General features: G+C 36.2%; 2 protein-coding genes across 5 annotated transcripts in view; one reads left to right on the top strand and one right to left on the bottom strand.

The window, feature by feature from the left end:
* LOC106100369 (transcription factor SPT20 homolog) overlaps positions 1-9,331 on the top strand; it is a 16,167-nt gene extending 6,836 nt beyond the window's left edge. The window contains exons 12-18 of the mRNA XM_013279197.1: positions 67-216; positions 290-422; positions 776-1,095; positions 2,000-2,128; positions 2,739-2,937; positions 3,375-3,563; positions 4,222-9,331. Of these exons, the coding sequence (XP_013134651.1) occupies positions 67-216; positions 290-422; positions 776-1,095; positions 2,000-2,128; positions 2,739-2,937; positions 3,375-3,563; positions 4,222-4,307 (1,206 nt within the window). The 3' untranslated portion in view covers positions 4,308-9,331. The remainder of the gene's footprint in view (positions 1-66; positions 217-289; positions 423-775; positions 1,096-1,999; positions 2,129-2,738; positions 2,938-3,374; positions 3,564-4,221) is intronic.
* A 738-nt stretch (positions 9,332-10,069) lies between these two features.
* Positions 10,070-15,981, bottom strand: part of LOC106100425 (teneurin-3) — a 51,310-nt gene continuing 45,398 nt past the window's right edge. For all 4 annotated transcript variants that reach the window (XM_013279269.1, XM_013279268.1, XM_013279267.1 and 1 more), the window contains 8 exons: positions 15,775-15,965; positions 15,470-15,705; positions 14,656-15,384; positions 14,169-14,572; positions 12,197-14,082; positions 11,966-12,119; positions 11,522-11,876; positions 10,070-11,444 (listed from right to left, as the gene is read on the bottom strand). In XM_013279269.1, the coding sequence (XP_013134723.1) occupies positions 10,453-11,444; positions 11,522-11,876; positions 11,966-12,119; positions 12,197-14,082; positions 14,169-14,572; positions 14,656-15,384; positions 15,470-15,705; positions 15,775-15,965 (4,947 nt within the window). In that variant the 3' untranslated portion in view covers positions 10,070-10,452. The remainder of the gene's footprint in view (positions 11,445-11,521; positions 11,877-11,965; positions 12,120-12,196; positions 14,083-14,168; positions 14,573-14,655; positions 15,385-15,469; positions 15,706-15,774; positions 15,966-15,981) is intronic.

The following is a 15,981-nucleotide window of genomic DNA, read 5'->3' as shown; positions in this document are numbered from 1 at the left end:
ATTCCACGCGGTCGGTTTCGCGGGCGAAAGCTACTATTTAATAATGTGTGCATTAAAAAATCGAAGGTGCTAGACATCCACTCGTCGCAAGCGTCAACAAACCAGCTACTGGCGCAACAGTTGACCAACCCGCCGCAACCTCTAAACCCTCAGAAGATGCAGTCCGCCATCATACATATACAACATCCGCTCATGTCTTCTGCCGGCACATCACAGGTGAGTATAATTTACACATAAAGTTATATCGGCATGTTATTGTAAACTTAATCATCGCTTTCTATATTTCCAGGTGCAGAATATTCAGTACACGAACACATCGACAACACAACAGAAGGCGACTGTAAGCAAGCCGCGAACAACGAACCCCGCCATCAGCGCACTTGTCACTAGTCTAATGAATTCAGCTCAGCAGTTCCAACAAGGTTCGACCTACTACAATAATATCCATTTTTAAATATATAAAATAGATAAGAACTTTTCTTTTATGTTCCTCCTTATCCTACTCCCGGTCGGCGCAATAGTTTTTTGTCCTCCACATAACTATCATACGTCATCTCAGTCATCACTCCTTATTTGATCATGTCACCCTTCACACAATCCATCCATCTCTTTCTAGATCTACCTCTACTGGTCTACCACACTCATAACTAACGTTCTTGTAACATGCGATTCATCCCTCCTCACAACATGCCCATACCATGCTTACTTTTACTCCTTACCTTCTCTACTGCCGGGGCTACTCATAGATGAGAACTTTTTATTTGTAAAATTTCAGCTGCAAGTCAAAACGCAGCAAAGGCGGTGGTGAGCACAGCTAACAGTAATGCAACGATACTCAACTTACTGAATAGTGCTCCGGCGGCTATGACGCACGCTACGCAAGGCGCGCACGTGGCGCAAAGCGCGCAAATGGTGCAAAGCTCACAAATGGCGCAAACCTCACAAATGGCGCAAAGTGCGCATTTGACGCAAGCCGCGCCCACAGACGGCGCTATCGACGCCCACAAGCTGCTCGGCAGAACTGTGTCTATATCTGGCGCTCGGCTCATCGCAACAACCACCGCATCGCACTCCTTACCTACGTATACTCAACAGGTAATTACTATCCAGTATTTTGTTTAGTGTTGGATGCAATAATAAGACTGTATAACGACTAGTTGTCGTCTGCGGTTCTGTCTATGCGGAATTAAATAAAACTGAATATATAGCCTACGTGTTCTTGTGTTCCAGGCTATGTTCTACTATGATATTATTTCAGCGAGATTTTTTAGTTCTTCTGGAAATATGTCACAAACATCCATCTGTACATCCATCCAAATTTCACATTTGTAATATTAGTAATTACATAAAAATGTTTTTTTATCGACATAGTTTGAATATTTGTATATTAATTGTTGTGCGTAAAGATTTAAATAATTGAAAAAGAATGTTGAATTCCAAATATTGTGAATGCGAAAGTTTATCGCATATGTTTATAACGTTTTCAAAGATTATCCCTACTTGGAATTTTGCGTCGGGAACTGCGTGTCTGTGACCTTGAGCCTCTGAAAAAAACCAGCCATACCCATTAAAAAATTGTTCATTCATAAATTATTTCAAATATCTACCATACTATATCAAAAAGCAAAACGTGATAATTATCTATACACCAAACCGAAATTATTGTTTCGTCGTAGTAACATGATATAAATGTAAAATTCGGTTTTGATCGCTACGTCTTACAATCTTAATTGAATTTTTAAAATTCATAAAACATACTAAATGAATAAAATACAGACAAGGAAATTACTACAAGGCGGGGCAGCGAATGTTAAAAAAATGTTAATACCTAAATCAATATTTATTTCCTAATATTAATTAAATTAGACTCTATTTCATCATATTTATAAACCTAGATTCCTAATATGAGTTTCAAGTTTACAAAATGTTACTTACCATAGACAGATAAATATCGTCGTTTGTGGTATTGTCGATGGTATATGTTTTGAAACTTTTGCAGGTTATGAGTGGGTACACGTGTGACAGTGAGTCCACGAACGTGTCGAGTAGTGAGAGTGCGTTGTTAGAGAGGCTAATGGGCCCCGACCCCACGCCCGCGACACAAGCGCAACCTGTATGCCATTTACAGGTAGCTTTATTATCAACTTCGTAGTCTCTTAACAATTCAAATGACTACGATTTTAACGTTTTTTGTTTTGAGTTTTTGTTTTGACTAATTAATGGGACGCGTAGATGCATAATTGGCTGATTCGGTTAGGGCGGTCTTACTAGATCTTCTAATAATCTCGTAAATAGACATGGCATCGTACAAGCATGGAGTAAATGATTGTTGAATGTCAAATCACCTTAGTAATGTAAATTGTTGCAAATGCTTTTCTGTTACTTCTTTTTTTTTTGTTTTTGTAACTATGTGTATCTTTCTTATTCTGTCGTTTTTAAGCGCTTAGCATGTTTGAATGTCAGGTCTGTTCGTTCGCTATGTTTATTTGCGATATTATTACAAATCTATCGATTAAACATATGTGCACAAAAACACGGGAAAATCGCAAACGTTTGCTAAAATAATAAATCAAATAAAAAATCGGTACGTTCGAAATCTATTCAAAATTATACAAAAAAACAAAAAACAAACGCATCTAAAACGTCAAATGTGTGTTTCTTATTTTGTGATTCGTTTTTGCTGGCTTTATTCAACTGTTCCGATAATCAGAGATATGGATTTGATATATTTCTTGCAGGGTTTGAGTTTAACGTCGCTGCAAGGTTTGCAAGGTATCCAAGGGTTGCAGAACGTTCAGGTTCAAATCCCGGGCCTACCGGCGCCCATCTCTCTGTCTCTGAACGTGTCGGGCGCACCCAGCGGCCTGCTCGTGTCGGTGCCGCCCACCACTTCCGTCGTACTCACCAACCAACCCTCCGTACTCTCTTTACCTATAGGTGAGTTTTTACACCTTTCATTTATAATCAATTTAAGAACTGAACAGTGGCTGTTAAAGATTTTTAAGGGTTTTTAATGTTTATTTCCTATTTCATGTATGAGTTGTCTTTATAAATTATCAACGCATGCTACATGTACATTACTTATTATTTTGAATATAGTGCTAAAAATTTTATACAGGGTGATTCTTAACGAACGGAACCAACGGCTTTACGGAGTTAGAGGATTTTCAGTTTTAAAGTTATTAAAATAAATTTATTTTAAAATATAGAAATGAAAATAACTTAAAAACTGAAAATCGGGCAACATACTTTGCGCTTAAAGGATTGATGTAGAGATCATCTTATTCCGTAAAATAGTAGATCTGTCCGTTAGGAATCACCCTGTATAGCTTAACCCATTGGGATGTATGTGAGTGTTTATTCTACTGTTTTAGCTCAATTAATGTCAGCTGGTGGCGTGAAGGGCGCGGTGCGGGGCGGCTCGGTGCAGGTGGTGCGGAGCGCGCGCGGCACGCGGCTGGCGCGCCCCGCCCCCGCCCCCGCCCCCTCGCCCGCCCCCAGCGCCGCGCAGCCGCCCCCGCCACCGCCCCTCACAGCTACCAGGCCGACGCAACCTTCACAAGGTAAGTTACCTTTTTATATCCTATGGTGGAAAACGAGCATGCAGTCACTGAATCCGCCAAAATGGCGAAGCGACCTCTGCCCATAGACATTCGCAACAACCTTACGTACAGTCGGGGAATCTGACGGTGTTATGTCCTAAAATCTATAGTCGCTTGAATGTTATTTATGCATTGAGACGATGACGTAGAACAATTACCAATCAGTTGCTTTTAAATGTGCCTGTTCGAAAATAAGTCGGCCAGGTGAACTTGGCTAATAGGCAATGTGCAAATGACGCTAAATTGGGCGAAAAAAATGTTTTGTATACTTGATTACTAGCACAAACATATAAAATAATATAACATGATTTAGTAAGTACTTAAAAATCCCTCTCTAGGTTCTAAAACGCAATGCTATTTTGGTCGATAGCCAGTTATAATTTTACAACGTTTAAAAGTGTATGTATATATGCATATTCCCTTTTGCTTTTTAATATTATCCGTCGTTTGCGCAACTCTCTGCTACTTTTTTTGTTATTTGTGAGAAGCGAAGTTTGTCTTGTTTCAAGAATCAAGGTAATATTCCTGAAAATAGAACACCTCGGATTTCCACGACTGTACTTTAACAAAGAGGTTGTCAGTTATAATATGACGCTCATTTTTAATTTGTTTTTTCCAGGTACTGCACAGTACATAACGCAAACGCAGACACAAGCTTTGAACCCGCATCAAGTGAGACGGAAATCAAATCCTGACAGTTCATAGTAGATAATACAAGCTCACTGCCGATTTAGAATAAAGTGTAAATATGTGCAGATATTAGTTAAATTATTTTAAAATATACTAGAACAAAATAAACAATTGTGTTGGTGAGCGTATATGAATGTGAAGTGAACTGTGAACAGAATATGACAAGACAATATGATAAAAATCAGGTAAATGTAAACTCAAGATACTTTAAATGTAAGAATCCAAAGTGATATCTATGTCTTTGACAATAGGTGCTAAAATTACTTCTCCGGTATTCTTATTTTTTTGACTATCTCGCTGCTATAGGTATTATTGTCTGTAAAATGGCATCAACTTATGAAATGTAAAAATCCTATTACCAATTTTTTGTACTTTCGTTTTTTCTTGGGTGTTCTATGCAGATTACATCATAACTCCGTTTTAATATTCACCATATTTTATTTCACTCTTATCTTTAATATAAATATAAAGCGGTAGTATAGTATATCTTATGTAATTTAACGTTAAAAAACTAGGACATGCTAACACTATGGATTCTTACACTTGCATATACACCGTGTCTGTTTTACACTATATGTCAAACTATGTTACCATTAGTTGCCCTTTTAAATATATTTTAATATAAATAATTGTAGATTCAAATTATACAGATTTTAATTTCATGTATTCCGTGATTACTTACCGGTTTTTTTATAATCTACACAATCATGTGTTTTTTTAACAACGGTCACAAATGTAGGGTAAGCTCATTATTTGGGCATTTGCTTTAAGTCACATAACACGTGTTATTCGACAAATGAGGTGCAGGCACCGTTGGAATCAACGAATCATAGTAAAATTCAAGCTGTACTCTAAAGGCTCTTGGTCAAATATTCTCTTCTTAGAGATAACCATTGCTCATAGACAAAGGTATAGCTTTTAATTTCAAATTCCGACTTCTATGAATCAAACCCAGCAGTTCTCAAAACTTTTTGTCCATGAATTTCAGACAACTTCAAATTTCAACACTTTGAATGCCATCAATACTCATTAAAAGTTTGTGTACAAAAATTATATTAGCACTGAATGTGTTAAAAATAAAATCAAAATGTTGGACTTTGTTTCCTAGGAGCTTAAATTAGGTTTTTAAAATGACTTATTTGATTTGGATTAGCCCGAATTTGAAATTAAAAATCTGTTGTAAATATTTTTGTATGGCAACTCGGACGTTGAGCGTAATTGTACCATGACAAAAGTGTGAATAGTTAATACCCATGAGTATAGTGAATAGAAATTTTATTTCTTGTTACGACTCGTTTTTTAATTGTAAATATTAGTGTTGTTTTTATTAAATTAGACGGCTTGTAAGATATGGTACTTAAATAAATCGTTTCTCAAACTCCTTGCACGATGATATTAGAAATATGGTAATGAATGTTTTGTTTTTAATTATTTTTGAACTTATAAAAATATAACTATATTTTTTTGTCAGAAAATACTAAAGTCCGATGATGTCTGAACAATTTATAGTGTAGTAAAAGTGATACATTTGCATGAATTATGAAATTATTAAAGCTTCATTGCTCTCTGTAAAAATTCTAGCGCATGCGGGGTGGGGGAAAAGGGAGTGTCGCAATATACTTGAGTTTTATGTTATTCATGTCATCTTGTATTATTTATGTAGTTATTTATCTCCATATCACTAATTATTAAATGTTCATGATTGCCTTGTTATTGTAGTCCTACGGATCCTAATCTCTTCGTGGTTTTAATGTAAATCTATAATAGGTAAATTAATATATGACTGTAAAAACAAATTGAAAATAATTTGGGTGCTTTTATGTATAATCAGTATTATCTATTTAATATCGTAGTGCTGCCTATTCATGCAGGAATGGTTGAAATACTTTATATAATGTACTTATTGTAAATTCAAATGATATTTTGACGTTTTCACTAACAAGAGATGTTTTAATTAATTTTAATACAAGTCTAATCAATCAGTGTCGTAATTTTTGTTATCCTCGAAGGTAATAATTTAATTTTTGATGTATTACTTTTTAAAAGGTCTAATATTTAGTCATTACATATAAAATATCTATGGTTAGTGAAAAGGAGCAATTCGATATAAATATATTATAGCAATTGATATTAGGGAAAAGTGTTGTTGAATGAAATGTATGTTTTGCTTGTGTAAGTTTGTTAATATTTATTTATACCGATAGTTCACGAATGACAACAAAGTTAAAGGAATCAATAAATCAATTTAATAATAAAATGTACTGAACTGATGAATATTATAAATAACTTAATTGTATAATGATTTCGAAGTTGTATACTGTAAAAATCCTTTAGAAGTTCCTTAACCCACGTAAACCAAAATATTATTAAGTCAATTATTTTGCGCCATTCACTATCCCCACAAACTCTTGGTTGTTCTAAGATAAGGCTCTTAAAGATAACTCTGGTCGGAATATTTTTCGAAAAATATTACTTTATGAAGTAACAACGAATATATAAATACATGCAAATTTACTAATAGTAGATATAAACTAGGACGATAATATAAATACAATTAATTTATACACAGGTGCCATATTAGATATGTTGCGATGTTATCTTGTACATATAATTTGGCATTATAAGAATGTTTGAAACTTTAATATTCGCACAAGACTTGGAATGTAGGAAAGTGTACAATAATAGTTTAGTATTCGTTAAGTATTCATGTGGTACTAGTGAATAGATAGGCTTTACAATCTCCACTGTTTGAAATTTCAAGGTTACGTCATGGTTCCGCAAATAACGTTACGCGACAGAGAAGAAATATATAACATAGGCAGCGTAAGCGAAGGACAAGTGTATTGTATAAGCGTCATAATTTTGATACGAGAGTACTTGTTTTCGATTTTCTTCAATTTTGAGTATTTCTATATTGAGTCATTGTATGTCTGTCTACATGTTATTCAAAACTAAATCGATTAACGTCTTTTTTTATTTATTTGGTCGTGAGCAATTTCGGCAATAATATTTTCGTTGACATAGATAATAAATGAAATAATAAATTAAATATTAGACGAGTCCTAACTATCTTTTATTATCGTTGGCTCTTATGATGTCACTGTTCTTCTGATATTCTGATGTTCTGATTTTCTGATATTCCGATATTCTCAAAATAATACAGATCCTGGTTTAGTTTTGATTTTTAAATGTATCATAAAAATGTAGGCGTACAAGTGGGTTAAGGCGACTAGCTTTTATTAAGAAATAAACCACTACTATATTAAGATGGGTTGACACTGCGGGAACATTTATACAAAACATTACTGTTCTTTTATTTTCCAGTGAGAATAAGAGAGACAACATGTTTAATTGTTTATGTTTTGGGTGTACAAACCCACGGTTATATTACGGCCGTAAAACCTTGTTGTTGGTAGTTAGATGTATTATAAAATTTGACTGGCATGGTTAATTGTATATATTCTGGAAATCTTTGATTTCATATAAATATGTAAAATATGTATGTAAATAACGCCTGCAGTTCAAAGTATGTGGATTCTTATGTGTTCATGATAGAAATGTTTTTGCACTAATAATGGGAATATTTTTCCATTTAATTCGTTATTGCATGATCTAATCTATTATTTATTAGTGCGTTATCGCCTGATACTAACATTCTTATGAAATCTGTCTGTTTCCTATTTTCATGGACTCCTAGTAATAATTAAATAATGCAATTTATAACAAAAGGTGTTCGTTTTTTATACATTTACGACTAGTGGAAAGCATGCAAGGTGGGTGTTTACTGAGACGGTCAATAAATAAAAGCAATATTATATTCGGAAATAAAACTCGGTAATTAAAATTACGATTATAAGTAGATCGTGTAATTTTAAGATATACTGGGCTTGCTTAAATAATACCGAAGCATTTGTAGTACGTATACCTGTTTTGAATTATACAAGGCATTGGAAATCCGAATAGTAAATATCTATTTTGTTATGAGTTATTAAGATGCGATATTGAATCCTCGTTGTTTTGTTTCAATTTTCAATTTTAATCCAACCTACATTAAATCGCACCTAATTGTTTTTAAATACATTCTGTTTTTTATCTGTTCGCAAGATTGTCGTTATGTTGACTATATTCCATTTCAAATGAATGCCTAATGTTGTAAACACAAACGTCAAAATATGTAGATGGCAGCCACTACATTATTTCATATTTATATCGGAAAAATATACATTATATGTTTAAATAAAATTGTTTATGGACAGCAACTAATTAGTTTTTCTGGTATAATATGGGATTAAAGGCCGGTCCCACGACAGGCTGATAGAGTCTCAGATAGCTTAAAAATGACGTCACTCAGATAAGGGAATAAAGTCCGATATTTCCATCACATATTTTACATGTTGGATTATCAATTTACAATTTAGTGGGACAGGCCCTTACAATTTTTACCGGAGTTATGATGACAATATTCTAGGAGTCAGTCCTACCAAATTCTTGTAAATTGCCTAATGACAATCCAATGTGTAAAATATGTGATAGAAATGCCGGGTTTTGTTACCTTTTTAAAGTGACGTCATTTTAAGCTATCTGAGCCTCTATCATCCAGTGGTGGGACAGGCCCTAAAGCTTTCATTTGAAACAAGGGATGGCTGTGTACATGTAAGCCACAGAATGCGGGATGTAAGTACCATCGTGCGTAATGTTGATCTCATTTGTTTACGAACCTGTAGCTCAATGTAGTGTTTTTGTAAAGAAATAAACTCAAAACTTTATCCGAATGTAAATGTTAATTTATAAGATATAATAAATTGTATATACATATTTTTAATGGAGATTTTTATACACAGTAAAAGCAGTTGGTTGTATAAAGTTTTCGGTATCTGTCAACTAAGTAATTTTGTTCTAACATAGTTTAATGTAAATATTATGTTAAGACGTGATAGGCATTCTTGTGTTTATTGCATAGATGTGTATCATAAAAATTTATATGAATGTGTTGACATGATTTTTTTTGTAAAAAGTAATATTGTAAAAATTAATTTGAATACGTTGTTCAGATATTGACATTTCAAACAATATAATAAATAACTTTTACACAATACTTTATTTCATTTTTAACCTACTTCCCAAAAAAAGATATCGATTCGACTGTATTTTTTTGTTTACCTTAAAGTTTTCATTGCGTTCAGATTTGCTAATAGACATTTTATGTGTCTAAAGTGGAACGATGTATATTTTAAAATCCTTGTCAGCACAATAAAACAATTTTACATTTTACATTTTACATTTTTCCAACAATTAATTAGTTTAAAAGATATTTTGAATATGATGAAATATTAATACTCTTATAACAAATTGATGATGATGCATTAATGGCGTATTGATAGCAATAAGACAAGATGTTGAACTTAGAGAAATTTCACGTAACAGTGAGCTTCCACTACCAAAATATTTGCATTTCCTACCTCCTTAGTAAACAGAGATAAAACAATATATTTTCATACATGTATTTTAGTAGTGGAGACTTTCGTTAAAATTGATCCTATGTCACTTCTACATACTATTCTTGAAATCTAAACTCACCCGAGTCTCAAGTTACTGAAAGGTCGACTTAATGTGTATTATGTATGTTATTTCATTTGAATATTTTGTAGAAAAAAACTTCTTTCTGTAGTGGTTTTTAAATTGGGCAAAGCTTTCCTATAAAATTATTGAATTACGATTCCCCATACTTAGTTTAGTTCAGCAAATAAAGGTATAACAAAAACTACACTTCGTTTTGGTTAAAAAAGTATGCTTTTTTATTATTCTTTCAAATAGTCTTCATCTAAATTTTATAAGAACATTGGACACAATCGAAGCTTTTTACCGATAAATAAGTATAAATAATTTCATATTCACATAAATCGTCTTATTTATACATACATTACATTTATTTTTATATCAGTCCTCTCAAAAGGTCCTTTCTCTCCCTGCAAATTAAAATTTAATATTTACATAGCGATAGGGATTCGCGTCTACCGTACATACATACATCAACAATTAACAATTAATAGAGACTATTTACAAAATATATCTTACTATCACGCACTCAAGCATTCTTCATCTATCAATCACGACAATTAATTACATTCACACGATTTGGCATATGGATGGCGGCATGTCACTAGCAGAGGTCGTCCCGGGAGAGCCACCAGGGCGCGCGGCAGTCCTCACGCTTCCGTCGGCGTCGCTCCGCGCGGTCGCTGCGCTTCTTCACGAAGCGGATGTTGTATGGGTCCTCGGCTAGTTCGGGGTAGCGCGCCACGTCGTGCACGTACTCGCCCTCGTAGCCCGCCGCCGAGCCCGCCTTCTGGATCTCGTCCAGCTCCGCGGCCGACCAGTCAAGCGAGCCACCCAGCCCGCTGCGCAGCGCCTCGCGCTCGCGGTGCCATGCTTTTCTGATTGCAGTTGCGTGCGCGTGGTGCAGCAGCCGCTGTCTCTCTCTTTCCGCGCTCGTACCATATCGCAGATTCACGATACTCGTATGCCCATGAATTTTTACATCAGCGTAGGATCTTCCTCCTTCAGTTACTTCATGGAAGGTAACATTTAATTTGCCCTGCATGCGTTTCAGTTGCTGCTTGTCGTCGGCAGCGCGCCAAGTGTCCTCTTTGACGAAGTAGAACACGTCCTGCTGGTCTCCGTGGACAACGAACGAGAAAGGCAGGAGATGTGATCTGTTAAAAACTGAAGTGTACACGTCGCGATAGATGGCATTGGCCGAGGGCACAGTAGTGACGACGGCGCGGCCTCTTGAATTTCGAGATACTAGAATTCCACGTCCGAATGGTGCCTCGGAGTCGGAGCCGATTCTTTTTGGTGCCAATTTGAGAGCATCCGTTTTGAGTGCAGACATGGCTGGGATGGACAGGCTTCTAAAGTCAGCTATTCTCTTGTTGGACATGTGAGATAAGAAACCGGATTCAATAGAGACACTCGGAAGTAGCGACATAGCCGACGGTAAACCGGGGTTACTGTCCACTGGTGCGGCGCCCCATATAGGACGTCCTCTTGGAATACTGGGCATAACAGATCCTCCTGGAAGTTCATCTGGATAAAGTTGCGGTGCCAGGCTCTTCGTATCGTAACCGAGTAACTCAAGCCACGACATATAATCTGTAAAAATAAGAGAGACCATCAGTATTTGTTAATCTATGATCTGATAAAACTAAATAGATTTGTTTAATACCTACCGATTGGTTTCTTGGTTTGGGGACGAACATTTATTGGATCGTTGCCATTAAATCTGTACAGATGCAATTGCGTTGGATTATGTATTCTTTCGATAAGATTCTCCCAGAGAGGTGACATCCATTGACCAATTAAAGGATCGTACACTTTTCCATTTGCCATATGTACCAAAGATGTCACTTGGTCCAATAGTCCTCCACAGAAGTCAACGGGCAAGTACAAGTATGGGTTAGAATCATACACAATATGGCCATAAGGAGATCTCATAATCTCTCGAATGCCTTCCCCATATTGGTTGAATACCATTACTGGGGTACCGCATTGGTCAGTTGCTATGTAGTATTTGTGTCGAGCCACCTGGAACATTGTAAATATCAAATTAGTTACAAATTTCACTTACATTTAAAACACTATTAGTTAAAATATGAAAATTATTATTTGGTTACCTGAGTGTATATCAGATGCCCTCTGTCGTCATAAACAAGGGTCATAAATCTGTTTTCTCGTGGCGAATAAATATGACTAACTTCATGAGGTTTTTCTTTATTGGTGTAGAAGAACTGAGTCACGTTCCCAAAGTTGTCTTTTCTTGTCGATAATCTATTAAAGAAAATATTAATGTTAACAAATAAAAACATTCATGTATATTCCAATTAATGGCTCGAATTTTTTCTTACCTATCTAGATGATCGTAATAATATTTAACATCAAATCTTCCTCGCTTAGTTGCTCTAATCAGTAACCCCTTGGAATTATACTGGAAGCGTTCCTCTCTGGCGTTTTGCGAAACCAAGCCTCGACTGTCATAGCGGTATTGTCCCTCACCAAATTTAATTATTCGATCCATGTCATTGTACTCCATAGGAATAGTGTTACCTCTATATGTCAAAGATAGCATATTTCCATTGTCATCATATCTGAATCCCCAGGGTTCTTGAGCCTCTAGCCCGGTCAACTGGCCATCACAATCCCAAGTATAATTCTTAACATTTGTGTAAGTATTAACGCCGACATTTCTTGTATGAGTTCTAGTTTGAGAAATTCTTCCATGTTTATCGTAGGAGAATTCCATGCGGAACACTTCCATACGATGAATGTTTACTGTAACTTCTTTTTCTAAGAATTGTTCATTCAATACGCGTGAAAACATGGCGATTCCATCATAAACCGATGTCTCGTTCCACTTCTGTTTTGATACTGTGAATTGACCTAATATTTCTGGTGCACCCGTTTTGCTATTGTAAACAATGTGGTAGGGTATGAGAGTCTGTCCGCCAATACGACCTTGTACAGATATTATTCTGTAATTATTATCGTAATCGTAAATAATTTTCGCATTACTAAGTCCAGTTTTAGCTCCATAATCTAATCTCTCTTCCATTAAAAGTCCACCAGCGTAAGTAGATTCCCATCTATAGTCCACATCTCTGTCAACGTGTAGTATTTCAGAAGGTAGTCCACTGTTTTCAGCGTAATGTATTTGTGTTTGCCCGTCACCGTGAACAACTTCTGATACCTTATTAGTTGTAAAGTATCTATAGATAACACGAGCGCCATCTCCTGGAAATACTGTTTGTAATAACTCGCCTGTATGGGAGTAGTGTTGTAAATATTTCTTGGATGAACCCGGAGGCGAATAAGTTACTCTTAGGAATCCTATAGATGGTTGCACGCTAAACGAATGATTCGTTCCCGACGGTAGAATAACGTGTGTCAACCCACCACTCTTATCGTAGGAATATTTAAAATTTCTTTGGCTTGCTAAAGTAATTTTCGACACGAGGTTTGCGTCGTTATAGTATATAAATTTAGTGCCGTCTTGTGTGCTTGTTATTTCTGACAACATGCCATGGGGATCATAATTATATGTTTCCTCTGTTACACCCCACTTCCAACCATTGATTCTGTAGAAACGATCGTATGAAATATTTAACGGTACACCTGCTCCATGCGGTGTGAAAGACAGCGGCAACCCAGCCACGTCATAAGCAATCGTAAATAGCGGGTTTCTATCAGCATTAAAGAACGTCTCGCGACTTTTGAATTGATCGAACTCGATTATAAGCACGCGTGAATCATTGACCCATATTTCACGATTAAGTGTCTGTTGTGGATTTCTGACATCTCCCACTAATGAATACAAGGAGTACATATTGTTTACTAATCCATCTCCGAATGTAGTACTTTGGTGTGACCACATATGAAGCATCTCGGCTTCAATGGGTAGAGCAGCTTCGAGCAGAGGATGTTTAGCTGCGGCGATACTTTCAAATTTACCAGACCATGGTGTTTCAATAATCAAAGTGTTATTTGTGTAAATTCTGCCTTCTGTTACTTGTTTACCATTATTGATGGTGATTTGTTTGAAAGACTGGCCACGTAGAACATATTCACATTTCTTTGCTACTCCTACGGGTATCGTGCTTGATGGATTAGAAACAGTCACCGCTAGGCCATAATTTTTAGCTAGACCAGACGATATGTGAACTTGTTCTCCGGATGGCATTATTATTTTTGTGACACGGCCCAATTCGTCGTAGTTGTAGATAACAGTATCACCAGCCTAAAACAAAAAATAACAAAATGAGTAACCGTATGGAAGTAATATACTTAAACAAGACAAAACTATTGATTTATTGTTGTCCTTACCCCTGATCTGCTGTTGAGCAAGCCCGTATTAGCGTCATAGTCTAATTCAATTTCAGATGTACCTTTCTCTGTTATTTTTGTTAAATACCCAATGCCAGATATTTTCAATTCCAGTTTATGATCCTGAGTGTTTTCTATCGAGCTTACAATGTTACTATAATCTCTGAGTAGCTGTATTTTGTTACCAGAAGCGTCAGTCACAGTAGATAGTTTCCCAAAGCTAGTGTTTTTGGAATACAAAAATGAGTATCTGGTTTTACCAGACGTCAAATCTTTCGTGGTTATGTGTTGACCGTAGCGATTGAAGACGTAAATTTCTGACGTAGGAGGATAGGGGATTCGGAATTCTCCATTTTCATCATGTGACGGTAAATAGTGTTTTAATGCCAATATGTGTAGCGATCCTGAAAAATAGGTTTAAACAGGTTAGTTTTAGCAGAATTTTATGAAAATTTAATACATTAGTAAAATTAATCAAAAAAATTACCTTGATCTACAACATTCAGTACGCCATCTGGGGTAACAGCAAGTGCAGAAATAGTTTGAAATTTGGCATTAGACGATAGTAAAGTTTCAGTACTCGTTGGCGGTTCGTCGCCAGCAACTACACTGAGCTTGCAAGGGCAACCTGCTCCCTCGTCTCGGGGGTTCATTGGAATAACTGTTGCTGATAGTGAAGTATTGCATTCACAACTTAATTCTTTCATATTTTCTTGCAATTTCCCGGCAAAGTGCATAATTTTACCAGATGGATCAATCGATTTGATTGTATTCGTTTTTTTCGAATCGGATTCTGCTACGTATAATATTCCATTCGGAGCGAATCCAATGGCTAGTATCGTTCCAAGACTAGAATCTTCTCTAAATTCAGTATTCGTTTTATTAGTTACTTTGCTAATTGGTTTGCCATCGCTTCCTAATCGACAATGAGAAGGTTGACCCGCTACTACTTTAATCTTCATGTCTACGGTAAGTTTTAGAATAATTCGATCGTCTATAAAATACAAGGAGCCGTCTAAGGGAGATAGAGCTACACCGGTCGGCCACTGCAACTGAGCTTCGTATGGAGGAATAGCTCCGCGACAGGGAACCGGTGACCAGTGGTTGTGATGCCCATGATGACCTACTAAGGTGTGAATTATTCCATTTGGATCAACTGCGCGGATATTTGTTCCATCAGCGATGTACATCGTTCTGTCTGCTGCAATTGCAAGACCTAAAAAAACATAACATGTTATTAACATAATTGTCATTAATAAAGTAAATGGATAAAAAATAGATTGACAATTAAACTATATTACCTTTAGGATGCGCCAACTTGGCTTTGATTGCAGGGCCTTCGTCACCGCAGTTAGTATCATCACCCGGCACACAACGGTCACCATTGCCAACAACCGCTTCTGAATTCATTGAAGGATCTCTAACCTTTTCTAGAAGCAATACTCTTCGTACTTGATGTCTTTCGGAATCAGATATGTACAGATATCCGTCTGCTGGTGATATACAAATATAGTACTGGTACGCAACCTGTGTAGTTCTGAAATATTTTTTTTAGTTAGTTTCATCATAAACGGTGTTTATCAAGATTTTAGATAGGAATGCTTACTCTAATTGCAGAACTGTGGTAACAACGCCCTCTGGTGTGATGCGTCGTACTAAATTGAAGTCCCCAACATAAAGGGATCCATCGGGCCCTGACGTTAGCGCTGTAGGTGTAAGTAAGCGAGAATCTGCAGCTTTGCCATTGCAGTGATCGGGACATTCTAGGGCTCGTTGTAGACCGGTACCCATTACAACCTGGAATTAAAATTGA

Source organism: Papilio polytes, unplaced genomic scaffold (assembly GCF_000836215.1).
Source record: "Papilio polytes unplaced genomic scaffold, Ppol_1.0 DF824047.1, whole genome shotgun sequence".
In the NCBI taxonomy this organism is placed as follows: domain Eukaryota; kingdom Metazoa; phylum Arthropoda; class Insecta; order Lepidoptera; family Papilionidae; genus Papilio; species Papilio polytes.
Note: the sequence above shows the minus strand (reverse complement) of the source record. Positions and strands in the feature narration are given on the sequence as shown.